Here is a 27,947-nt window from a genome sequence, read left to right as displayed (position 1 = left end):
GTGTGGAGATGGGACTTGGTCTCCGCGTTGTAAAATGAAACTGTCCCGGACTCGTAATTGAGATAAACTCCCACCCTCCCGGGGATGGGACCGGCAGCGAGACGGGACTCGGAGGAGGTGAGAACACGGATCACGTCACAATCCCGATGTAACACGTCACCATCCCGCCCGATGAACCAGAATCCGGTCTCCGGACTCTGATTGACCGGTCCCTTCCTCTCCACAGACTCTGCGGCGACTCCCAGACACCAGAACAGAATCCCCGTCACTTCCACCTCCCAGTAATTTCTCCCCGATGTGAGTCCCTCCGATCCCAGCACACAAGGCCAGTCTGTGAATCTCTTCCCGGTTTCAGGGAGATCCCTCCGGGTCCCGGTCCATCTCACACTCTTCCGATCCTCAGACACCTCGAGACACGGATACGCCGTTTCCACATCCAGGGTGACAGAGACTGGGGGGAGAAGCAGAGAATTAGAGAGTCCCCGGGGATCGGGGGGAGACTCGGGCAGCGCGGCCCCGGGGATTGGGGGAAGACTCGGGCAGCGTGACCCCGGGGATCGGGGGGAATCTCGGACAGCGCGGCCCCGGGGATCGGGGGGAGACTCGGGCAGCGCGGCCCCCTTCCTCAGCCATCTCCGTATCTCCCATTACAATTTCTCCAGCATCATTTTCTATCTGTCCTATATCCACTCTCACCCGTTTTTTATTCATTATATACTTGAAAAAGCTTTTAGTATCTTCTTTGATATTATTTGCTGTTCTTTTTATAGTTCATCTTTTCCCTCTTAATGGCCTTCTTAGTTTCCTTTTGTAAGCTTTTAAAAACTTCCCAATACTCTGTCTTCCCACTAATTTTTGTTTCCTTGAATGCCCTCTCCTTTGCTTGTACTTTGGCTTTGACTTCTCTTGTCAGCCATGGTCGCAACCTTTTTCCATTTGAAAATTTCTTCTTTTTTGGAATATATCTGTCTTGCACCTTACTCACTTCTCGCATAAACTCCAGCCACTGCTGCTCTGCCGACCTTCCCGTTGGTGTCCCTTTCTGGTCAAATTTGGCCAGTTCCTCTCTCATGCCACTGTAATTTCCTTCACTCCACTGCAACACCGACACTTCGGATTTTGGCTTTTGTTTCTCAAATTTTTTTGTTTCTCAAATTTCACAATGAATTCAATAATGTTACGATCACTGTCTCCTAACGGTTCCTTCACCTCAATCTCTCTAATCACCTCTGGGTCATTGCACAATATCCAATCCAGTACCTCTGATCCCCTAGTGGGCTCAACAACAAGCTGTTCTGAAAAGCCATCTCGTAGACATTCTACAAATTCTCTCTCCTGAGATCCAGTGTCAACCTGATTTTCCCGATCCACTCGCATGTTAAAATCCCCCACAATTATCATAACACTGGCAAACCTTTTCTATTTCCTGTTGTAATTTGTAGTCCACCTCACTGCAGCTGTTAGGAGGCCTGTAGATAACTGCCATCAGGGTCCTTTTACCCCAGCGATTTCTTAGCTCAACCCAGAAAGATTCTGCACCTTCTGATCCTATGTCACCACTTGCTAATGAATTAATGTCATTTCTTACCAATAAAGCCACGCCACCCCCTCTGCCTACCTGCCTATCCTTCCGATACACCGTGTATCCTTGGACTTTCAGCTCTCAGAGACTTGCATCCCTTAGCCACGTCTCAGTGTTGGCCACAAAATAATACCTGCCAATCTGTAGCTGTACGACAAGATCATCCACCTTATGCCTTATGCTGTGTGTATTTAAGTATAACACCTTAAGTCCAGTATTTGGTACTTTTTGTTTTGATTGCACCGCAACTCATCCCAGTGGCTGAAAATTTGCCCCATCACCTGCCTGTCCTTCCTGACATCTTTACTGCTCACTATCCTAGATTTATAGATTCCCTCTCCTCCACTCTATCATTCCGGTTTACCACCCCCCTGCCAAATTAGTTTAAACCCTCCCTAACAGCTCTATTAAACATTCCCGCGATGATATTGATCCCCTTCGGGTTCAGGTGTAACCCATCCTTTTCGAACCGGCAATAATTCTCCCTGAAGAGATCCCAATGATCCAAGAATCTGAAGCCCTGCCCCCTGCACCAGTCTCTCAGCCACACATTCATCAGCCTGATCCTACTATTCTTGCCCTCGCTAGCACGTGGCACAGGTAGCAATCCTGAGATTACTACCCTGGAGGTTCTGCTTCTCAGCTTCATTCCTAGCTCCCGGAAATCTCTCTTCAGGACCTCCTCCCTTTTCCTCTCCATGTCATTGGTACCAACATGCACCAAGACAGCTGGCTGCTCGCCGTCTCCGAGACAGTCATTTATTCATTTAAACAAATCAATCACGTCACACATTGTCAACACACACCAGACATGTGATGACACACTGTAATATACAAATTCTTCAATGTGCACACGCTACTTCAATGGGTATACACACCACATGGATATTTACCACAATCAACACACACACACGCGCATACACACACACACACACACACACACACACACACACACACACACACTCACACGCACGCACGCATGCACGCACACACACACACACACACACACACACACACACACACACACACACACACACACACACACACACAAACACACAGATGTTCTACCAGAGTGTGAAAAACGGCCAATGAAATTGGCACAACTTCCAATTTAGGATTGAAATCTGCCATCCTTACCCCGTCTGTCTATTCTGTGGCACGGAACTGCCCTCTGATGTGACGTCACATCAGAGACAGACTCCGGGGTGAGATTCCTCAGGAGGATGATCTGGGAGGGTTTGATGGATGTTGAACTCACGGCCCACTTCATCAATCTGCAAGACTAAGATGTATTCTTGAGCACTACAGCTGAATAGCCCAAGCTTATCCACTCTCTGCTTTTAACCCAAGCCCCCAGTCCTGGTAACATCCTCCTGAAGCCAGTGTAATGACATCCTCCCCATATTCGGGAACCGGAAATGCAGACAATGCTCCAAGTGTGGCCTATCATCGACATCAAAGGCCTTGCTTAAGTTCATGTGGACAGTGTGGAATAGGCTGATGAATACACGACTGAAGTTGTTTTTTTTAGATTGGGACAAGAAGGGCGGCGTGGGAGCTAAATTCTGAAGGAAGGCAGTTCTGTAAAAAACTTTGCGTGCAAAAACGGCGAGACTGCGCAGGACAGCGCGGAGAGTTTAAAAAGATGACCACCCTATACAGCGGGCAGCGGAGTGGGTGGCAGCAGAGGGTAGGGCTTAGGCTCAACGGGCTTAGGCGGCAACGGGAAGAGGCGAGAGCGAGGCACCGACTCTTTTTCTCCCCTTGGCATATCGGCCTGGACGGACGGGGGAACAGCAGGGGACATCAGCTAATGGTTTAAAAAGTTCGTGTGTTTGGCGAAGTAACTGGGTGAGTAGACCCAGCTTTCTTTGTTTCATTCCTGTAGAATTAGGTAGCATGTCTGCAGGGTTAGTGCTTTGTTCAGGGTGTCAGATGGGAATCCTGGGAGACCTCCAGCCTCCCTGATAGCCACATCTGCACCAGGTGAACCGAGATTCAGCTCCTCGGAGACCGTGTTAGGGGGAGCTGCAGCTTGATGACCTACTGCTTATTAGAGAAAATGAAGAGGTGATAGACAGGAGCTACAGGGAGGTAGTCATCCCGAGGCCACAGGGGTCAGGAAACTGGGTGACTGTCAGGAGAGGAAGGGAAATGCCCAGATAGTGGGGAGCACCCCTGTGGCTGCCCCCCTCAGCAACAAGTATATCGTTTCGGGTGCTGTTGAGCGGGATGACCTGACAGGACAGGGCCATTTTCCTTCCCATTCTCTACATTCAAGTCCTGGTGCAGCCTAACTGTTTCCTCAACACTACCGGCCCCTCCACCAATCTCTGTGTCATATGAAAACTTGGCAACAAAGCCATCTTTAGGACAAGAGGGAATGAATTCGGGATTGAAGGTCTTCCTTTTGGAACTGAGATGTGGAGCAATTACTTTAGTCAGTGGGTGGAAAATCTGTGGCATTTGTTGCCACAAGTGGCTGTTAAGGCCAAGTCATATTTAAGGCAGAGATAGATAGGTTCCTGATTAGTCAGGGCATCAAAGGGTATGGGGTGAAAGCAGGGGAGTGGGGATGACTGGAAGAATTGGATCAGCCCATGACTGAATAGTGGAGTAGACTCGATGGGCTGAATGGCCTATTTCTGCTCCTATATCATATGGTCTATTTCATCAGCTAAATCTTGATATACAGCACAAAATGAAGGTGTCCTTACACTGACCCCTGTGGAACACGAGTCAGTGGCAGCCAACCAGAAAATGATCCCTTTACTCTCATCCGCTGTTTCCTACCAATCAGCCAATGTTCGAACCATGCCTGTAATTTTTCTGTAATACCATGGGCTCTTAACCTGATTACCACCTTCATGTGTGGCACCTTGTCAAAGGCCTTCCGAGATTCCATATATACAACTTCCACTGCATCCCCTTTATCGATCCTACTTGTAATCTCCTCGAAGAATCCCAACAGGTTGGTTAGGCAAGACTTTCCCTTAGCGAAGCCATGCTGACTTGTCCTATCTTGTCCAGTGTCACCAAGTATTCCATAACCTCATAATTAACAATGGACACCAGCTTCTTCCCAACCACTGAGGTGAGGCTAACTGGTCTAAAATTTCTTTTCTGCTGCCTTCTTCCTTACTAAACCATCTCATCCGGGTGATGTGTAAGTATCGGTCTTTCAGCTTTTTGAGTACCTTCTTCCTTGTAACAGTAACTGCACTCACTTCTCTTCCCTCGCACACTTCAACACCGGGCACAGTGCTAGTGTCTTCCACATTGAGGGCTGATGCAATATACTCATTTAGTTTATTTGCCATCTCGTTATCCCCTGTTACTATATATCTAGCCTCATTTTCTAGCGGGCCTATATTCACTCTCATCTCGATTTCATTTTTTTTAAAATACTTGAAAAACAAATTGATATTGTCTGCTAGCTCGTTTTGCAAAGACAGGTATGTAAAAAGGGCCTGAAGGATCATTGGAGACTCGAGTCACCCCAACTAAAAAGTGTGCTAGTTGATACCATCCGGGAAACAGTTTTGCAGCATAAAGACCAGGACCAACAAGTTCCGGGACAGCTTCTTCCACCAGTCCATCAGACTGATTAACTCATGCTGACACAACTGTATTTCTCTGTTATCCTGACTATCATGTTGAACATATTATTCATCATAAATTACTATAAGTTGCGCATTGTGCATTTAGATGGAGATGTAACATAAAGAGTTTTACTCCTCATGTAGATGAAGGATTTACGTAACAAAGTCAAATCAATTCACATTTAATTTTTCTTTTATTTCCTCTCTGTAGGTTTAAAAGCTTCCCAATCCTGTGTCTTCCTACTGTTTTTTGCTTTGTTCTCTACTCTCTCTTTTGCCTTTACATTAACTTGTCTTCCCTTGTCAGCCATGCCTGTTCTATTTGGCCATTTGAGTATTTATTTATTTTTGGAATACATGTATCCTTCATCTTCCTCATTTTCCCAGAAACGGACACCATTTCTGCTCTGCTCTCATCCCTGCCAGCAACTCTTTCCAATTTGCGTTGGCCAACTCCTCTCCAGACCACTGTAATTTCTTTTACTCCTCTGAACTACTACAATGTCAGACTCACAACTCACTAAGGACTTGTGTATTTTTCTGACAATCCCGGTCACCACACTGATACCCACTTTTATTCCCTCCGATATCATCAAGTCAGTATTAAACTCCCAGCTCCTGTGGTAGGATTCAAATTCGTGTCTTGATGTGTTAGTTCAGTGTGCCTGGGATCAGGACACAGTGTTTCATCTGCCAGTCCCGTGTATTGGTTGTATTGTGACCCTGTGCTGTTGTGTTCAGGGGTCTGACATCTCCAGCTGATCATGTGACAGTGATGCCTCCCAGTCAGTGGGGTTGATGTGGAATAAATTTTAGTTCCCCTTCAGCCCATTATCAAAGCCAATCCTTGCTTCAAATTATTACAATTGAGCTTCAAAAATAAGGAGAAATGAATCTTTGTAAGTTTTACCTTGATTAATAGTATCAAGCGATTCTCTCAGCACTGTCTTCAACAAATAGGGGTGATCGAATTTTTCAACCGGTAGGGTCTCATCTGTCACTGACAATTCCTGGATATCGTCATTAATCCTGTAAATATTAAACTGCTGGTTATAAATTGCTATTCTGAACTATTTTACAAATCCATTCAGGGTTTCAGTAAAGAGCATGCCCTGCCTTCTGTTCCAACGAGCTTCATCCTGAAATAAATAAAACACAAATCTGATTAGACTTGGACTTACTGTCTACATCCTGAATTTCATCCAAATCATTACAAGGTGTTGAAAATCCCCATTCCCGCAGTCACTCGCTCACATGAACAAACAGAACCATGGGGAAAATTACAGGGAATGTTTCTGAAAGTTAGACCATTACTGAGAGGATGAAACTTACAGGAAAGACAGGACAGTCTGTGCATTTTCATCTGGATAAGACATCAGAATGATAAAATGCAACAATTTAAGATTAGCAATGGATTTGACCTTGTGCAGGTGGAGAAAGTACTTCATTTATGGCCAACAGGCGAGAACACAGTTTTCAGGTGCTTGGAAGTAGTACAGAGGCGATGTCGGGTAAGTGTTTTGGAATGGGTGGAATGAGCTGTCGGCAACGAAGGTGGAGGTGGATGTGATCGGGTCTTTCAAGGGACTCCTAAATAATACATGGAGCTTAGAAAAATAGAGGGCTATGAGTAACTGGAGGTAATTTCTAAACTGAGTACGTGTTTGGCACAGCATTGTGGGCCAAAGAGACTGTATTGTGCCGTAGGTATTCTTTGTTTCTATGTTTCTATTTATGGGGAGATCTTCAGTCAAAGATGAAATGCCAGGTGATTTTTAATAAATCCTGCAAGAAATTTAGTGTGGAGAATGTGGAACTCAGTGCCACAGGAGTGGTTGAAATGGAACAGCAGTGACTGACTGTAATGGGGAGGCTGGATAAACACGTGAGAGACCAGGGAGTTCGGGGCACTGTTGCTGGGTTTGGTGAGTAAGTGGCAGGAGGATTGTGCAGAGGGTAATTGGTAGGAGAAGATGGACTGAATGGCCTGCTCATGACGGAGAATGGGACACAATCCCATGTAAAACTTATCCAAAAAAGTAGAGACAGTGAAATTTTCCGTAGTCTGACGGAAACCAGTTATGGAGGTTATGTGTGATGTGTGGATCACATTCTCTGTTCTCACTGATTGACAGAGAGACCCTCACACCCACCGCACCAGACGCACTCACAGCCTGTGACTGGAACTGGGTGTTAATGGGAGTTTTAGAGGATATTTAATGTGGTAATTAAGGACACAAGCAGCAGCTCTGTGTTACAACCAGAGTAAATCATTTCAGAAAAAGAATGCATTGTGTCCTGGGATGTACAGAAGTTGTTCAAGTCCTGTTTTAGGACAACTTCAACCCTGAATAGTTTGGTGAGAAATGTCTGGTGAGAAATAGTTTACTGCCATTTGTAAATGCTGTGTGCAGGAGCAACACGTCTGTTTTCTGTCTGCATTGTATTCTGTGTTACATGTTTATTACGATAACCAGTAACATGAGTGGAGATGTGGTAAAAGTGAAGGGAATAAGTTACAAATTCGTACTTTGTTCTGGGCTGTTTTGATCCTGTGCCATATCATTTGTTGACCGATACATTGCAGAATAATTTATTATTAATTATGCTGAAATTTCATCGCTTAAATATTGTATGTTGCTGATAAAGAATCGAATATCTGTCTCCGATATTTAGAATGTCATTAGCTGAATGATTGGAGGTTCGTCATGCAAGGAGAATACTCTGTGTGAGGACACCAGCAGCGGCAATTGATCTGGTAGAACTGGTCGCTGTGCTGTGTTTATTTCAAATATACCACTGTTCATTTAGTACAATTATACAGAAATAAATTGAAATGTAATCCCTCACCTTGAGAAATATCACACTGTCTTTTTCATCCATCTGTTCCTTTAACTTTGAGATTTCCTCCTGAATAAACCTTATATTGTTTTGAATCTTAAGAAGATTTTTCTCCATTGGATTTAAAATCCTCTTCTCTTCTTTCCTGAGATCCCTGAGTAAGCTCTGCTCTTTCTCAGTGATAATCTGGCGCAGTTCAGCAAACTGGGATGTGATGTGGGTCTGAACGCTGTGTGACTGTTTCTGTCGAATGAAAGGTGAAGATTAGTTTACTGCATTGCTGTGTTATATTTCCTGATGACAATAAGGTGACCGTTCGGTCCATTGGGGTCCGTACTACCTCTGAGATATTCCTGTCAACCACATTCCCTCACGTTTTCCTGAAACCTATTCTCCCCATTGACCCATTAACTCCTACATGATTCACATACACCCTCCACCACCTTCACAGGGGTAATTGTAATTAACCATTCATCCAGTATGTCCTTGGAATGTGTCTGAAACTGTCATGGCCACAGGGAGAGCATGCAAACTCCACACAGACAGCAGCAGAGGTCAGGATCGAACCCAGGTCACTGGACCTGTGATACTCGGCTATTCTGCATTAAAGGGAGCAAAACTATACAGTAATGTCAGAAATTCCCCTCAGGAAACCTCACCCGAACTCCGGAAATCTTCTCTTTCTGTTGCTGCTCCTTTTTCTGGAAGTCTGATTTCTTTTTTGTGAGAGAGTCTAAGGAAGATTTTAGCTGATCCTGGAAGTCAGAGAGTGACGGAAATAGAGACAAAGATGCATCAAAAGAAACAGGTGATCAAACCCAATTATCACACAAAATGCCAGAGGAACTCAGTGAGTCAGGGAGCATCAATTCAGGGGAAATAAACAGTCGGTGTTCCGGGATGAGACCCTTCATTAGGACTGGGAAGGAATGGGACACGAGCCAGAATAAAAAGGTTGGGATGAGAACCAGCTGACAGGTGACGGGTGAGACAACGTGAGGGGGAACGTAGGGGAGGGTGATGAAGTGAGAAGCTGAGAGGGGACAGGTGGAAGAGGTAAAGGGCTGGAGAAGTAGGAATCTAATTCGAGAGGACAATCGACCGTGGAGGTAACGGGGGGGGGGGATTTGGGGCTGTTTGGAGCCCTGAATGGAGATGAGGGAAGAGGTGTAGGAATCAGACAAGGCACTTGTCCCTTTTTCAGGTGTCAGTGGCAGGAGGAAGATCAGAGGGGAGGAGCGAGTGGTTCAGGGCGATAGAAGACGGGGAGAGATTCCTACAGAGAGTGGTGAGTTGTGGGGTGTGGGATGGAATGTGGGACGGATAGATGGTAGAATCCCGTTGGAGATGGCGGAAGTTGCAGAGAATGGTGTGTTTGTTTTAGAGGTTCACGTGATGGTAAAAAGGACAAGAGAAAATGGGTTGACAGGAAACAAAGAGTAGCGATTAACGGGTCCAATGGCAGGCTGTGACCACTGGGATACCGCAAGGTTCAGTGCTGGGACCACAGCTGTTTACAACATACATTAATGATTTAGATGAAGGGATTAAAAGTAAAATTAGCAAATATGCCGATGACACAAAGCTGGATGGCAGTGTGAAATGTCAGGAGGATGTTATGAGAATGCAGGGTGACTTGGACAGGCTAGGTGAGTGGGCGAATGTATGGCAGATGCAGTTTAATGTGGATAAATATGAGGTTATCCACTTTGGTGGCAATAAGAGGAAGACAAATTACTATCTAAATGGAGTCAATTTGGGTAAAGGGGAAGTACAACGAGATCTAGGTGGTCTTGTACATCAGTCAATGAAAAAAAGCATGCAGGTACAGCAGGCAGTGAAGAAAGCTAATGGCATGCTGGCCTTTAAAACAAGAGTTATTGAGAATAGAAGTAAAGAGGTCTTTCTGCAGCTGTACAGGACCCTGGTGAGACCCCACCTGGAGTATTGTGTGCAGTTTTGGTCTCCAAATTTGAGGAAGGACATTCTTGCTATTGAGGGAGTGCAGCATAGGTTCACAAGGTTAATTCCCGGAATGGCGGGACTGTCATATGTTGAAAGATGGGGGCGACTGGGCTTGTATACACCTGAGTTTAGAAGAATGAGAGGGGATCTGATTGAAACATATAAGCTTATTAAGGGATTGGACACACTGGAGGCAGGAAGCATGTTCCCGCTGATGGGTGAGTCCAGAACTAGAGGCCACAGTTTAAGAATAAGGAGTAGGCCATTTAGAACAGAGATGCGGAAAAACTTTTTCACACAGAGAGTGGTGGATATGTGGAATGCTCTGCCCCAGAAGGCAGTATTGTCTATTACCTATTGTCTATTGAGTATCAAATTAACGTGAGTTTTACCTTGTAGATTTTAACAGCTTCTTTAATCGGCTTGAAGCGGTGCTCTCTGTGTTCCTCCGCCACTGCACAGATCACACAGATCAGTGTCTTGTCCGTTTCACAAAACAGCTTCAGTTCTTCCTCATGTTCCTCGCAGTGAAGTTTATTTACCTTCCCCTTCGGATTTAGATTTATATTTCGAGCTTTTTCAGCCAGATTTGCTAAGGCCCGATTCACCCTGAGGGTGCGGTCAGCAATCACCTCTCTACATTCCGGGCAGGAGTTTCTCTCCTCCCTTTCCCAACACCGTGTGATACAAGAGCGACAGAAGTTGTGTCCACACTCCAGTATTACCGGATCGGTGAAGAAATCCAGGCAAACGGGACAAATTACTTCCTCGATCCAAATCTCGGCCTTTCTTTTCGAAGCCATGTTAACTCCCGGCACTTCCTGATTCAGAATGCTTTCGCGTTCGGGGAGGAGCTGAACCCCTGCAGTACCGGGATTGTCCACTACGCGCGCTGCAGACTCAGGGAATGAACATGGATTTGCTGGATGTGTTCAGTGGAAATTCTGGCCACTGAAATTATGTTGCTGTCTGTGGGAAGGAATTGCGCTATCTATTTCAGGGAGGGATCAGAAACAGATTAAGCAGGTCGGAACAGAAATGAAAACTCGGCCATGGACTGCCCAAGCCCGGCTGAAAAAGGAGGAGGGTCGGGCATGAGGTTAACAACCCCATCCCGTAAAAGCCCAGTGCTACAGAAACGTCAACTGAATCTCCAAAGTCCTTATCCCTGCGGTCGGAAGGACCTTCCCCTGGAAGGCGATTGAAGTCGGGTGGGGAAAACAGAGACCACAGGGCCGATCAACCCTCGGAGAGCTGCTGTTGACGGCCTGTGTCCCAGTAGGCGTGATGGGCTAAAGAAGAAGCAGAACAGAAATGAAGCCGGAGAGAAAGGGACAAGTTTTGAAAAGAGAGGCACAAGAGACAGCAGACTTCATCTGGACTGTCTCATTCTGAAATGTCGATTCTCCATTTCCCTCCACAGATGCTACCTGATTCGCTGAGTTCCTCCAGCAGCACGTTTTCATTTTCATGGAGGTCTAAAGAGAGTCTGGCTGGTTCGTAAAACGGTAGTTAAGTAAGGATTTGTAGTCATTATTAAATATGTTCATGCCATGAAGCTGTGAGTGTGGAGAGGATTTTGTGCCGTGAGGAGGTAGATGCAGTGATGATGACCGACCAGTAGCTGCAGGAAAAAAAAACACACAGGACTGGACATCCTACGTCACAGGGTGCAAAATATTATTATTTTCCGTGAAGTCCTGATTTCAACCTCACTTCGTGAAGAAACGTAACCCATGTCCGTCCCGGCTCCAATGGAAAACCTGGTTCCATCAGTCGGGACAGAGCCCAAAAGTTGCTATTTTTATCAAAATAAACTTCATTCACTATAAAATATTGACAATGATACACCGTGCAGCGCCTTTACCCAATGAATTTAGATTCGTTGTCAATGAGGTATCTAGTGTTCTTTTACATTCGTTAAAACCGATAGGGCTGTTGTCGCCCCTGTGGTGTTTCACTACGACAATAATCGAGAGGCTTCCTCAGCCAACCCGGCCCCTCCCTCAGTAGTAGAGGAACCCTGTAATTTCAATGGTGTCCCAGCAGCCTAGAGTATGCCAGTCGGCAGTATTCCGGTATGACTGCGGTTCCCAGCTTTTCTCATGCTCTCCGGAAATCTCGATGTGATGGCAGACAAACAAGTTTCGGGAGTCTTTCCCCAAGTACCCCGGCAGCACTCGCTGTCCGTTTTCTTGTGCGTCCTGTGAACATCCAGAGGATCAGTGAGCCTTCTGTCACGCAGCTGCTGTGGCACAGGCCCTTGCATCTTCCTCCACAGATCTTCGCCAGCCCACAGTCCGCAAAGAGGTGAGTGACCGTCTCGTCTCCACTGCAGTAATCTCGGGGCAGCGCGCTGTGGGAGTGATCTCCGGGCATGCAGCAAGGATCAGACTGGGAGGGGCCCTCTCGTCTCCTCTGCAGTAATCTCGGGGCAGCGCGCTGTGGGAGTGATCTCCGGGCATGCAGCAAGGATCAGACTGGGAGGGCCCCGCTCGTCTCCACTGCAGTAATCTCGGGGCAGCGCGCTGTGGGAGTGATCTCCGGGCATGCAGCAAGGATCAGACTGGGAGGGCCCCTCTCGTCTCCACTGCAGTATTCTCGGGGCAGCGCGCTGTGGGAGTGATCTCCGGGCATGCAGCAAGGATCAGACTGGGAGGGGCCCTCTCGTCTCCACTGCAGTAATCTCGGGGCAGCGCGCTGTGGGAGTGATCTCCGGGCATGCAGCAAGGATCAGAATGGGAGGGGCCCTCTCGTCTCCACTGCAGTAATCTCGGGGCAGCGCGCTGTGGGAGTGATCTCCGGGCATGCAGCAAGGATCAGACTGGGAGGGCCCCTCTCGTCTCCACTGCAGTAATCTCGGGGCAGCGCGCTGTGGGAGTGATCTCCGGGCATGCAGCAAGGATCAGACTGGGAGGGGCCCTCTCGTCTCCACTGCAGTAATCTCGGGGCAGCGCGCTGTGGGAGTGATCTCCGGGCATGCAGCAAGGATCAGACTGGGAGGGGCCCTCTCGTCTCCACTGCAGTAAACTCGGGGCAGTGCGCTGTGGGAGTGATCTCCGGGCATGCAGCAACGATCAGACTGGGAGGGGCCTTCTCGTCTCCACTGCAGTAATCTCGGGACAGCCCGCTGTGGGAGTGATCTCCGGGCATGCAGCAAGGATCAGACTGGGAGGCGCCCGAATCGCCGCCAGACAGCTGAGTTCTTGCTGCCTGTTGGTGAGATCTGGTGAGGAGGCATTCTGCCAGATGGTCTGGACTGTCTCCTCAGGGAACCACTCCACTGTGTCCATCCAGTCCTTCTCCTGCAGTAACTGCAGGACATTCCGTGCTGACCACTGTCTGGTGTTCTTGTGGTCAAAGCTGCTGGTCTGAAAGAACTGTCACCAATTTCATTGACACAAGGTTCACATAGAGAAACTTCCTGACTGAGACAGACACAGTCTCACAGGGTATTTACAGGGTAGGGGCAGGAATGATGTTTCTCCTGGCTGGGCAGTGGAACCAGGGATCACAGACTCAAAATCCGACGTCACCTCAGCAGGACTGAGATGAGGAGAAATTTCCCCAACACAGTGCAGTGAATATTTTGAGTTTTCTCCACAAGTTTCCTAAAGTAAACGGACATATTTAGGAGCTCGGCGATGTTGGGAACGTTTCAGGAAAGTGGCGCTGAGGTCAAAGTTCAACATGTTCTGAGTTAGGGGCAGAACAGTGCAACGGGCCGAATGGCAACGCCTGCTCCTGTTTCTTATTTTCTAAATCACGAGTTTATCTTTGCACCTTATTCTCCCTTGGCCTTCCGCCTGTCGGATTGACAATAGACAATAGGTACAGAAGTAGACCATTCGGCCCCTCGAGTCTGCACCGCCATTCTGAGATCATGGCTGATCATTCACTATCAATACCCAGTCCCTGCCTTGTCCCCAGATCCCTTGATTCCCCTATCCATCAGATATCTATCTAGCTCCTTCTTGAAAGCATCCAGAGAATTGGCCTCCACCGTCTTCCGAGGTAGTGCATTCCACACCTGCACAACTCTCTGGGAGAAGAAGCTCTTTCTCAACTCTGTTTTAAATAACTGACCTCTTATTCTCAATCCATGCCCTCTGGTACTGGACTCTCCCAACATCTGGAACATATTTCCTGCCTCAATCCTATCAAATCCTTTAATTATCTTAAACGTTTCAATCAGATCCCCTCTCAATCTCCTCAATTCCAGCGTGTACAAGCCCAATCTCTCCAATCTCTCTGCGTAAGACAGCCCTGCCAACCCAGGAATCAACCGAGTGAATCTACGCTGCACTTCCTCAACTGCCAGGACGTCCTTCCTTAAACATCGAGACTAAAACTGTACACAATATTCCAGGTGTGGTCTCACCAGGGCCCTGTACAAATGCAAAAGGACATCCTTGCTCTTGTATTCAATTCCCCTTGTAACAAAGGCCAACATTCCATTTGCCCTCTTCACTGCCTGTTGCACTTGCTCATTCACCTTCATTGACTGGTGAACTGGGACTCCTAGGTCTCTTTGCATTTCTCCCTTACCTAACTCTACACCGTTCAGACAATACTCTGCCCTCTTGTTCCTGCTTCCAAAGTGGATAACTTCACATTTATTCACATTGAATGACATCTGCCAAGTATCTGCCCACTCACCCAGCCTATCCAAGTCTCCCTGTATTCTCCTAACGTCCTCTTCGCATGTCACACTGCCACCCAGTTTAGTATCGTCAGCAAACTTGCTGATATAGTTTTCAATGCCCTCATCTAAATCATTGACATAAATCGTAAAGAGCTGTGGTCCCAATACAGAGCCCTGTGGTACCCCACTAGTCACCTCCAGCCAGTCCGAGAATCACCCATTCACTGCTACCCTTTGCTTTCTATCTGCCAACCAGTTTTCTATCCATGTTGAAACCCTGCCCCCAATGCCATGAGCTCTGATTTTACTCACCAATCTCCTATGTGGCACAGGGGAGCGGCGAGAGCTCTGGAGATCCAGCAGCAGCCGTTGCGGTTATTTCATGCTCTTGTGATTTATCCTGTTTCTGTATTTGCATTTGCACAGTTTGTTACCTGCAGCACTCTGGCTGACTTTCACTGCATGCTTCTGTTATGGTTACTATTCTATACGTTTTCTAAGTATGTCCGCAGGAAAATGCTTCTCGGGGTTGTATGTGGTGACTTATCTGTACTCTGATAATAAAATTTATTTTGAACTTTGAGTTTCGGGGATTTTCCTTTAATTCTGGGAACAAACTGTGACTGACATCTCCAGCTCCCAGCAGTAGCCCGCCCTCACACACACGCAGCCAATCAGCGATCACTGCTCGGAGAGGGATGCTGCCATTGGCTGAGGGGTGTCAGTGGGCGGGACGCTGTTTGGGACCGGGACCGAGTGAGGCCGGGGACCGGGAGCTGCGCCTTGGGTTTCGGCTGCACCACCGGCGGGTCGTGAATCCTTTCGAAGGCAGAGCTGAAGCGACTGGCGGAGATTCCGTGAGATGTTTCAGCTGCACGGAGGGCGCACGGCCTCTCCCCGCCGAGGATCGGGGCCTGTTGTCTGGAGTTGTCTCCCGGACCCTTCCCTTCCTGCTGGGAGTCGGGAGCTGCCCCGCAGCGGCTGCCGGTGGATCTCCGGAGCTCTCACCGCTCCCCTGTGCAATCCGAACGGCTGAAAGCCAAGGGAGAACAAGGTGCAAAGGAAAACTCGTGCTTTAGAAAATAAGAAACAGGAGCATGTCTGACCATTCGGCCCGTTCCTCAGAATAGTCCTTTTTAAATCTTTTTATTGATTTTAAACAAACATAAATGAAACATGAATACAAAGAGCTTGAGAGTACATAATTAATAGGTTAAGGTAAAAATACAAATAGATGATAATAACCTCCCAAACTCATGGTGGTTACAAAAAATGGAGAAAATAAGAACCCCCCCCCCCAAAAAAAAAATGGGAAAAATCCTAACCGACATGGGCCATTGCATTATATCAACTGTACACAGTAGCGTCAATAACTCCGCACCTCCATCCAAATAATTAAGGACAATAAAAGTCAGGTTCAGGAAAAGTCGGTTTAGTTTATATGAAAATGTTGAATAAATGGTCTCCAAGTTTCTTCATATTTAACTGAAGGGTCAAAGACAACACTTGTAATTTTTTCTAAACTCAAACAAGAAATAGTTTGAGAAAACCACTGTAATATCGTTGGTGGATTAAAATCTTTCCAATTCAATAAGATAGATCCTCTAGCCGTTAATGAAAGAAATGCAATTATCCGCCAAGCTGGGGGGGGGGGAATAAACGACTATTATCCACCATTGGTAAACTGAAAATTGCAGTAAAAGGATGTGGTTGCAATTTGATATTCAGAACTGTTGAAATAATACCAAAAATATCTTTCCAATAATTTTGCAAACAGGGGCAAGACCAGAACATGTGGGTCAATGAAGCGACTTCAGAATGACATCTGTCACAGGCTGGATTAACATAAGAATAAAATCAAGCGAGTTTATCCTTGGACATGTGAGCCCTATGAACAACCTGAAATGGTATTAGGCATGTTTAGCACAAATAGAAGAAGAATTGATTAATTGTAAAATGTTCTCCCACTGCCCTGTGGGTATAAGACAGTGAAGTTCTTTTTCCCATTCCTTCTTAATTATTTCTGATACTCCTAGCTGTATTTTCATGATCATATTATAAATGATGGCTACTAAACCCTTCTGGCAAGGATTCAGAGCCAGAAATTTTTTCTGTAATGTCCATTGGACATAATTTCAGAAAAGACTTAACATTCAAGAAATTTCAAACTTGCAAGTATCTTAAAAAAAATGAGTATTGGGCTGGATAGCTGTTCAAAGGACATAAAACTGTTATCTAAAAATAGATCACAAAAACATGTTACACCTTTTGCTTTCCATAACACAAAGGCTTGGCTCATAAAAGAGGGCTGGACAAAAAGTTAGATATAATAGGGGTTGATAAGATAAACTTATTCAAGCTGAAGAATTTACGAAATTGAAAACATATTCTTAGTGTATGTTTAACTACAGGATTAGTTATTTGTTTATTTGGTTTAGATAAAGCAAAAGGAGGCAAATATCCTAAAATAGAAAACAATGAGAAGTCTTGTACAGATTTACACTCCAAATTTACCCATTGTGGGGAAGGTACTACGACCATTTCTCGTGTCCAAGATATTAACAATCGGCTGTTAACTGCCCAGTAGTAAAATCTTGGGTTTGGCAAAGCCAAACCACCTTCCTACTTAATCTTCTGTGAATATTTCTTACTTAATCTAGGATTATTATTCTGCCACATGTATGAAGATATTTTGCAATCAATAATATCAAAAAAAGGTTGAGGAATAAAAATTGGTAATGCTTCGATTAAATATAAAAATATGGGTAATACTATCATCTTGTTAGTATTAATTTGACCAACCAATGACAGAGATAATGGGGACCACCTGGTAACAAGTTGCTTGATTTGTTCAATTAAAGGTAAAAAATTAACTTTAAATAAACCCTTATGTTTCTTGCTAATTTTAATACCCAAATAAGTAAAATGATCTGTGACAACTTTAAATGGTAAGTGTTTATAAATTGGAACTTGCATATTTAATGGAAATAATTCACACTTATTAAAATTCATTTTGTAGCCAGAAAAGCTACTAAACTGAGCAAGCAAGGATGAAACAGCAGGAATAGATCTCTCAGGGTCAGATATGTATAGCAACAAATCATCAGCATATAACGATAACTTATAAGTCCCTCACCCACGGGTAATATCAAAAATATTAGGTGATTCACGAATGGCAACGGCTAAAGGTTCCAAAGCAATGTCAAATAATAGAGGACTTAAAGGGCAGCCTTGCCTCGTGCCACGGGACAACTGAAAAAAAGGAGATCTTTGATTATTGGTAAGAAGTGAAGCCAAAGGTTTATAATACATTAATTTAATCCATGATATAAATTTCAAGCTAAAATTAAAATTCTGCAATGTATTAACTAAATATAGCCATTCAACTGTATCAAACGCTTTTTCAGCACCTAAGGAAATGGCATTCTAGTATTTTAGATGAAGAAGTATAAATTATATTAATTTATTTTCTAATGTTAAAAGATGTATACCAGATTTTAATAAATCCTTTCTGATCTTCAGAGATAATTTGAGGTAATACATTTTCTCATGTAGTGGCCAAAATTTTGGTAAAAATCTTAGAATCCGTATTCAGGATATTGGCCGATAGGATGCAAATTCAGTGGGGTCTTTATCTTTTTTAAGAATTGGATTAATGGAGGCATCATAAAAAGATTGTGGTTATTTACCTACAGTTAACGCATCTTTAAAAATTTTACAAAGCGAAGGAGCGAGTATAGAAGAAAAGGACTTTAAACATTCAGCAGTTTAACCGTCCGGACCAGGGGCTTTACCTGAATTCATTGAAAAAGGGAGTGGGTTCCCCTTTCCAGACCCTGCCCGGGGACTTGTGCCACTCCTCAGGGTTAAATATGGAACCTCTCGGACAGGGACAGGGAGTGGGTTCCCCTTTCCAGACCCTGCCCGGGGACTTGTGCCACTCCTCAGGGTTATATATGGAACCTCTCTGGCAGGGACAGGGAGTGGGTTCCCCTTTCCAGACCCTGCCCGGGGACTTGTGCCACTCCTCCGGGTTATATATGGAACTTCTCGGTCAGGGACAGAGTGGGTTCCCCTTTCCAGACTCTGCCCAGGGACTTGTGCCACTCCTCAGGGTTATATATGGAACTTCTCGGTCAGGGACAGGGAGTGGGTTCCCCTTTCCCAGGCAGACGCCCAACGGTGACCGGGAACCACCAGAGGGGCTGATGTAATACAAGGCATGGCACGGTGGGTCACTGAGGTAAGGGAACCCATTTGAATGACAGCCCGACTGCACGCGGATTTTGGTGATTTACCCGATAACTACAGAAAAAAGGAGAATCTCTTGCGTACTTTATAGCTCGTTTTAAGGATACGTGAGATTCCAATGCCGGCAAACCCCTGGACAGATCCGTATGTCCAGCTGGCAGTGCAGACTTTTCTAAACTGTCTCAGACCCAAGCCTGCCCACTCCTTTAAGTTAACTAATCTCAATTCACTGTGTCAGACCTGGCCCCGGGTGACATAAATTCTGATGAATATGGAGCACAATTAACTCTTTAAAGGGACTGGGGAAAAGCGAGAGTGAGCACAGAGATCCGGTAGTGAGGAGATGGAGTTCGGGTCCCGACGAAGAACCCAGAACGGGTGGCAGGATCGTGCGGACGGTGCAGATAAAGAGGACACTTGGCTAAGGACAGAAACGGGGTTTGTAGAAAGAGGGGACATTGGGCCAGAGATTGTTGCATTGCAATCACAGACAAGAGTAATAAGGGGCCAGAAGAGAGCCTGGATGACAGTGATACTTGACAGAGTACCACATTTACTCTCCATAATCCCTTTGGTCCAGGATAGGGCACGCAAGACGGGACGGATCACAGTGATACTCGACAGAGTAACATATCTACTCTGCAAAATCCGTTTGGTCCCGGATAGGACAGACCAGATTGGACGGATCACGGTGATAATTGATAGTGTGCCACATTTACTCTCCACAATCCCTTTGGTCCTCGATAGGGCAGGCCAGAGGGGACGGATCACAGTGATACTCGACAGAGTAACACATTTACTCTCCACAATCTCTTTGGTCCCGGATAGGGCAGGCCAGAGGGGACAGTGATACAGGCGGCTGTGATCAGGCTCACCACACAGGCAGGCTCTTTTCTCACTGCTGTAATCAGGTAGAAGGTACAAGAGCCTCAGGACTCACCCCTCCAGGGTCAGGAACAGTTACTACCCCTCAACCATCAGGCTGTGGAACAACACAGGATAACTGCACTCACCTGCTGTCCATAGAGATGCTCCCACAACAAATCATCGCACTGGGACTGTCTCCAAATGAGTGAAATAAGAGGTGGTTTGACTGAGACAGATCACATTCCTGTCTCAGAATTAGAGGCACACAATCTCACAGGATATTTATCGCGGAAGGGCTGGAATGCTGTTTTCCATCAGGTGTGGAACCAGCGCTCACAGACTCAAAATCCGAGGACAACTCAGCAGGACTGAGATGAGGAGAAATTTCCTCACCCAGCGTGCAGTGAATCATTGCAATTATCTCCACAAGTTTTCTAAATTGAATAGACATATCCTGGGGTTCGGAGGTGATGGGAAGTTGCAGGAAAGTGGTGCTGAGGTCAAAAGACAAGCATGTTCTGAGTTGAAGGGCAGTAGAGGTGCAAGGGGACGAATGGCCACAACTTCTCTATTTCTTAATTTCTGAAACACGAGTTTACCTTTGCGCCTCACTGTTTCTTATCCTGTCAGATTGAACGGGGAGCGCTGAGAGCACCGGACATCTATCGGCAGCCGCTGCGGTTATTTCATGTTCTCGTTGTTTATTTGCATTGACGAAGTTTGTTGTCTTCTGCACTCTGGCTGATCTTTCAGTGATCCAGATATAGTTACCGTTCTGTAGCTTTGCTCTGTATGTTTGTAGGTGTTGTATGTGGCGACTTATATGTACTCTGTTAGTTTTTGGAATAGACGCTTGGGGAATCTGAGGTGGAGGAGTATCTGGGGCTTATTTAAAACTATACATAGATATTATCCAAATAGTGCTTATTTGAAGGGTTAATTCTGATATTGAAACTAACTGTTATTTTTGTGGTTTATAACCAGAGGATTTATTTCATCTATTTTGGGATTGTGAATCTGTTGAAACATTTTAGGTTGATGTTTGTCAATTTATAGATCAATATATGAATGTGGATTTTACTTTTTGTTTTGAAAATGCCTTATCTGGGTTTACTAGTAACACCAAATCTCATGGGGATCATTTCTCTGTCATAAATATTTAGAGCGGCTTTCCTTGTTTATTTGTATATTTAAAGTTAATGGTTATATATTCGTTGCTGCTTTTGTGTGCTTCCCTGGCTTTGTTAGCATATGTTTAGTGTTTCTCTTTTTGTTTGTGTTCAATAAAAATTTAAAAAAAATAATAATAAAATTTACTTTGAACTTTGAGCCTCGGGGAACTTGCTTTGATTCTGAGAACAAACTGTGACTGACATCTCCAACAACCGGCAGCAGCCCGCCCTCGGACACACTCACAGCCAATCGGAGATCACCACTGGGAGACTCTTGCCTCCATTGGCTGAAGAGTGTCAGTGGGCGGACCGAAGTTTGGAACCGGGAACGAGTGGACCCGGTGAGAGACCCGAGATTGGGAGCAGATCCCCGGGTAAAGGCTGCAACAGCGGCCGGAGTTTTGAATCCTTCCGATGGCGGAGGTGAAGATTCGGGCGGAGATTCCGTGAGATGTTTCAGCCACACAGAGCGTGCCCGGTCTTTCCCCGCCGTGGATCGGGGCCTATTGTCCGGAGATTCCTCCCGGTCCTGTCTCCTGCTGCTGGGATACGGGAGCTGGCCCGCAGCGGCAGCCGGTGGAACTCCGGTGTGTGAGCGCTCCCCTGTGCAAAAGGACAGGCTGAAGTTCAAGGGAGAACCAGACGCAAAGTTAAACTCGGACTTTAGAAAATAAGTAACAGGAGCAGGCCAAGCCACTCGGCACGTTGCGCCTATTCCACCCTTTCCTCAGAGTAGTCCTTTCTTTTTAAATCTTTTTATTGATTTTAAACAAACATAAATGAAACATGAATACAAAGAGCTTGAGTGTACATAATTAATAGGTTCGGGTATAAATACAAATAGATGATATTAACCTCCCAAACTCATAGTGGTTACAAAAAATGGAGAAAATAAGAAACCCTTCCCCCCCCAAAAAAAAAGTGAAAAAAATCCTAACCGACATGGGCCATTGCATTATATCAACTATACACAGTAGCGTCAATAACTCCGCACCTCCATCCAAATAATTAAGGACAATAAAAGTCAGGTTCAGGAAAAGTCGGTTTAGTTTATATGAAAATGTTGAATAAATGGTCTCCAAGTTTCTTCATATTTAACTGAAGGGTCAAAGACAACACTTGTAATTTTTTCTAAACTCAAACAAGAAATAGTTTGAGAAAACCACCGTAATATCGTTGGTGGATTAAAATCTTTCCAATTCAACAGGATAGATCCTCTAGCCGTTAACGTAACAAATGCAATTATCCGCCAAGCTGGGGGGGGGGGGGAATAAACGACTATTATCCACCATTGGTAAACTGAAAATTGCAGTAAAAGGATGTGGTTGCAATTTGATATTCAGAACTGTTGAAATAATACCAAAAATATCTTTCCAATAATTTTGCAAACAGGGGCAAGACCAGAACATGTGGGTCAATGAAGCGACTTCAGAATGACATCTGTGACAGGCTGGATTAACATAAGAATAAAATAGAGCGAGTTTATCCTTGGACATGTGACCCCTATGAACAACCTGAAATTGTATTAGGCATGTTTAGCACAAATAGAGGAAGAATTGATTAATTGTAAAATGTTCTCCCACTGCCCTGTGAGTATAAGACAATCAAGTTCTTTTTCCCATTCCTTCTTAATTTTTTCTGATACTCCTAGCTGTATTTTCATAATCATATTATAAATGATGGCTACTAAACCCTTCTGGCAAGGATTCAGAGCCAGAAATTTTTTCTGTAATGTCCATTGGACATAATTTCAGAAAAGACTAACATTCAAGAAATTTCAAACTTGTAAGTATCTTAAAAAAATGAGTATTGGGCTGGATAGCTGTTCAAAGGACATAAAACTGTTATCTAAATATAGATCACAAAAACATGTTACACCTTTTGCTTTCCATAACACAAAGGCTTGGCTCATAAAAGAGGGCTGGACAAAAAGTTAGATATAATAGGGGTTGATAAGATAAACTTATTCAAGCTGAAGAATTTACGAAATTGAAAACATATTCTTAGTGTATGTTTAACTACAGGATTAGTTATTTGTTTATTTGGTTTAGATAAAGCAAAAGGAGGCAAAGATACTAAAATAGAAAACAATGAGAAGTCTTGTACAGATTTACACTCCAAATTTACCCATTGTGGGCAAGGTACTACGACCAATTCTCGTGTCCAAGATATTAACAATCGGCTGTTAACTGCCCAGTAGTAAAATCTTGTATTTGGCAAAGCCAAACCACCTTCCTACTTAATCTTCTGTGAATATTTCTTACTTAATCTAGGATTATTATTCTGCCGCATGTATGAAGATATTTTGCAATCAATAATATCAAAAAAAGATTTAGGAATAAAAATTGGTAATGCTTCGATTAAATATAAAAATATGGGTAATACTATCATCTTGATAGTATTAATTCGACCAACCAATGACAGAGATAATGGGGACCACCTGGTAACAAGTTGCTTGATTTGTTCAATTAAAGGTAAAAAATTAACTTTAAATAAACCCTTATGTTTCTTGCTAATTTTAATACCCAAATAAGTAAAATGATCTGTGACAACTTTAAATGGTAAGTGTTTATAAATTGGAACTTGCATATTTAATGGAAATAATTCACACTTATTAAAATTCAGTTTGTAGCCAGAAAAGCTACTAAACTGAGCAAGCAAGGATGAAACAGCAGGAATAGATCTCTCAGGGTCAGATATGTATAGTAACAAATCATCAGCATATAACGATAACTTATAAGTCCCTCACCCACGGGTAATACCAATAATATTAGGTGATTCACGAATGGCAACGGCTAAAGGTTCCAAAGCAATGTCAAATAATAGAGGACTTAAAGGGCAGCCTTGCCTCGTACCACGGGACAAATGAAAAAAAGGAGATCTTTGATTATTGGTAAGAAATGAAGCCAAAGGTTTATAATACATTAATTTAATCCATGATATAAATTTCAAGCTAAAATTTAAATTCTGCAATGTATTAAGTAAATATAGCCATTCAACTCTATCAAACGCTTTTTCAGCACCTAAAGAAATGACATTCTATTATTTTAGATGAAGAAGCATAAATCATATTAATTTATTTTCTAATGTTAAAAGATGTATAACAGATATTAATAAATCCGGTCTGATCTTCAGAGATAATTTGAGGTAATACATTTTCTCATGTAGTGGCCAAAATTTTGGTAAAAATCTTAGAATCCGTATTCAGCAAGGATATTGGCCGATAGGATGCAAATTCAGTGGGGTCTTTATCTTTTTTAAGAATTGGATTAATGGAGGCATCATAAAAAGATTGTGGTTATTTACCTACAGTTAACGCATCTTTAAAAATTTTACAAAGCTAAGGAGCGAGTACAGAAGAAAAGGACTTTAAACATTCAGCAGTTTAACCGTCCGGACCAGGGGCTTTACATGTATGCATTGAAAAAGGGAGTGGGTTCCCCTTTCCAGACCCTGCCCGGGGACTTGTACCACTCCTCAGGGTTATATATGGAACCTCTCGGACAGGGACAGGGAGTGGGTTCCCCTTTCCAGACCCTGCCCGGGGACTTGTGCCACTACTCAGGGTTATATATGGAACCTCTCGGACAGGGACAGGGAGTGGGTTCCCCTTTCCAGACCCTGCTCGGGGACTTGGGCCACTCCTCAGGGTTATATATGGAACCTCTCGGACAGAGACAGGGAGTGGGTTCCCCTTTCCAGACCCTGCCCGGAGACTTGTGCCACTCCTCAGGGTTATATATGGAACCTCTCGGGCAGGGACAGGGAGTGGGTTCCCTTTTCCCAGGCAGATGCCTGAAGGTGACATGGAGCCACCAGAGGGGCTGTTGTAATACAAGCCCTGGCACGGAGGGTCACTGAGGTAAGGGAACCGATTTGAATGACAGCCCGACTGCAAGCGGATTTTGGTGAATTTACCCGATAACTACAGAAAAATGGAGAATCCCTTGCGTACTTTCCAGCTCGTTTTAAGGATACGTGAGAGTCCAATGCCGGCAAACCCCTGGACAGATCAGTGTCCCCAGCTGGCAGTGCAGACTTTTCTAAACTGTCTCAGGCCCAAGCCTGCCCACTCCTTTAAGTTAACTAATCTCAATTCACTGTGTCAGACCTGGCCCCGGGTGACATAAATTCTGATGAATATGGAGCACAATTGACTCTTTAAAGGGACTGGGGAAAAGCGAGAGTGTGCACAGAGATCCGGTAGTGAGGAGATGGAGTTCGGGTCCCGACGAAGAACCCAGAACGGGTGGCAGGATCGTGCGGACGGTGCAGATGAAGAGGACACTTGGCTACGGACAGAAACGGGGTTTGTAGAAAGAGGGGACATTGGGCCAGAGATTGTCGCAGTGCAATCACAGACAAGAATAATAAGGGGCAGGGAGAGAGCCTGGATGACAGTGATACTCGACAGTGTACCACATTTACTCTCCACAATCCCTTTGGTCCCGGATAGGGCAGGCCAGAGGGGACGGATCACAGTGATACTCGGCAGAGTACCACATTTACTCTCCTCAATCCCTTTGGTCCCGGGTAGGGCAGGCCAGAGGGGACGGATCACAGTGATACTCGATAGAGTACCACATTTACTCTCCACAATCCCTTTGGTCCCGGATAGGACAAGCCAGAGGGGACGGTGATACAGGCCGGCTGTGATCAGGCTCACCACACAAGCAGGCTCTTTTCTCTCTGCTGCAATCAGGTAGAAGGCACAAGAGCCTCAGGACTCGCCCCACCAGTGTCAGAAACAGTTACTACCCCTCAACCATCAGGCTGTGGAACAAGACAGGATAACTGCACTCCCTTGTGCATAGAGATGCTCCCACAACAAATCATCGTACTGGGATTGTCTCAAAATGAGTGAAATAAGAGGTGGTTTGACTGAGACAGATCACATTCCTGTCTCAGAATTAGAGAAATACAATCTCACAGGATATTTACAGCGGAAGAGCTGGAATGATGTTTCCCATAATGTGTGGAACCAGCGCTCACAGACTCTAAATCCGAGGACAACTCAGCAGGTTTGAGACGTGGAGAAATTTCCTCACCCAGAGTGCAGTGAATCATTGAAATTATCTCCACAAGGTTTCTAAATTGAATAGACATATCCTGGGGCTTAGCGGTGATGGAAAGTTGCAGGGATGTGGTGCAGAATTGAAAATTAAAGCATGTTCTGAGTGAAGGGCAGAAGTGGTGCAAGGGGCCGAATGGCCACGCCTTCTCTATTTCTTACTTTCTGAAACACAAGTTTACCTTTGTGCCTCACTGTTTCTTCTCCTGTCAGATTGAACAGGGAGCGCTGAGAGCACCGGACATCTATCGGCAGCCGCTGCGGGTATTTCATGTTCTCGTTGTTTATTTGCATTGGCGAAGTTTGTTGTCTTCTGCACTCTGGCTGATCTTTCAGTGATCCAGATATAGTTACCGTTCTGTAGCTTTTCTCTGTATGTTTGTAGGAGTTGTATGTGGCGACTTATATGTACTCTGATAATAAAATTTACTTTGAACTGTGAGCCTCCAGTGACTTGCTTTGTGACAAACGGTGACTGACATCTCCAGCTCCCGGCAGCAGCCCGCCCTCGGACACACTCACAGCCAATCAGAGAACACCACTGGGAGACTCTTGCCTCCATTGGCTGAGGAGTGTCAGTGGGCGGGACGCTGGGCGGACCGAAGTTTGGAACCGGGAACGAGTGGACCCGGTGAGAGACCCGAGATTGGGAGCAGCTCCCCGGGTAAAGGCAGCAACAGCGGCCGGAGTTTTGAATCCTTCCGATGGCGGAGGTGAAGATTCGGGCGGAGATTCCATGAGATGTTTCAGCCACACAGGGGGTGCCCGGTCTTTCCCCGCCGTGGATCGGGGCCTGTTGTCCGGAGTTTCCTCCCGGTCCTGTCTCCTGCTGCTGGGATCCGGGAGCTGGCCCGCAGCGGCTGCCGATGGAGCTCCGGTGTGTGAGCGCTCCCCTGTGCAAAAGGACAGGGTGAAGGTCAAGAGAGAACCAGGCGCAAAGGTAAACTCGGACTTTAGAAAAAGGAAACAGGAGCAGGCCATTCGGCCCTTTGCGTCTGTTCTGACTTTCACTCAGAACATGCCTGATCTTTGACCTCAGCGGCACTTTCGCGCAACGTTCCCAGCATCGCAGAGCCCCAAAACTTGTCGTTCGAATTTAGAAACCTTGTGGAGAAAATTCCAAATATTCACTGCCCTCTGGATGAGGAAATTTCTCCTCATTTCAATCCTGCTGAGGTGAACTCGGATTCTGTGACCCCCATTCCTCACAACAGCCAAAGGAAACATCATTCCTGCCTCTACCCTGTCAATACCCTGTGAGACTGTGTCTGTCTCAGGCAGACGGCCTTTTATATCTCTAATTTTGAGAGAGACCCGGTCAGTATAATCTCTCCGAGGACACTACCTCACCTCCGAAATCAATCTGGGAAATCTCTTCATTCCCTTCATCCACTCAATCTCCGAATGAAATATAGCCGATGTTGTGCCTTCATTGTAACTGCATCAATATGTTGGGCCCAGGATCACCCTTTTCACTTCTAATCCCACGATGAGGACTGGTGTGTGTTCCCTCGACTTCCCCTTCCTGTATCCACAATCAATTCCTTTGTCTTCATGATGCTGAGTGCAAGGTGGTTGCTGTGACACCACTCAACTTGCTGATCTATCTCACCCCTGTACTCCTCCTCGTCACCGTCTGAAATTCCACCAACAATAGTTGTGTCATCAGCAAGTTTATAGATGAGCCTAGCCACACAGACGTGGTGTTGAGAGAGTAGAGCAGTGGGCTGAGCACGCATCGTTGAGGTGTGCCAGTGTTGATTCTCAGCAAGGAGGAGATGTTATTTCTGATCCACACAGACTGGGGTCTCCTGGTGAGGATCCAGTTGCAGAAGGAGGTACAGAGGCCCAGGTTTTGGAGCTTGTTGATTACAATTGAGGGTCTGATTGTGTTGAACGCTGAGCTGTAATCAGCAGCCTGACTTGTGTATTGCTATTGTCCAGGTGATCA

The 27,947-nt window shown here is 45.3% G+C and overlaps 1 protein-coding gene across 3 annotated transcripts; it reads right to left on the bottom strand.

The window, feature by feature from the left end:
- Positions 1 to 332: 332 nt before the first annotated feature.
- Positions 333 to 10,908, bottom strand: LOC132387260 (zinc-binding protein A33-like). 3 transcript variants are annotated; one of them, XM_059959611.1, is made up of 6 exons: positions 10,383 to 10,908; positions 8,685 to 8,780; positions 8,035 to 8,268; positions 6,095 to 6,323; positions 2,720 to 2,864; positions 334 to 451 (listed from the first exon to the last, which is right to left on the bottom strand). In XM_059959611.1, exons 1-4 carry the CDS (start codon positions 10,791 to 10,793, stop codon positions 6,255 to 6,257), a joined length of 810 nt encoding a protein of 269 aa, XP_059815594.1. In that variant the 5' UTR covers positions 10,794 to 10,908; the 3' UTR covers positions 334 to 451; positions 2,720 to 2,864; positions 6,095 to 6,254. The 3 variants fall into 3 exon arrangements, with proteins under 3 accessions (XP_059815593.1, XP_059815595.1, XP_059815594.1); XM_059959610.1 differs by lacking the exon at positions 2,720 to 2,864 and having other exon boundaries at positions 333 to 451; XM_059959612.1 differs by lacking the exon at positions 2,720 to 2,864 and having other exon boundaries at positions 333 to 451; positions 6,095 to 6,213.
- Positions 10,909 to 27,947: the final 17,039 nt, after the last annotated feature.

Source organism: Hypanus sabinus, unplaced genomic scaffold (genome assembly GCF_030144855.1).
Source record: "Hypanus sabinus isolate sHypSab1 unplaced genomic scaffold, sHypSab1.hap1 scaffold_1664, whole genome shotgun sequence".
NCBI lineage: Eukaryota > Metazoa > Chordata > Chondrichthyes > Myliobatiformes > Dasyatidae > Hypanus > Hypanus sabinus.
Note: the sequence above shows the minus strand (reverse complement) of the source record. Positions and strands in the feature narration are given on the sequence as shown.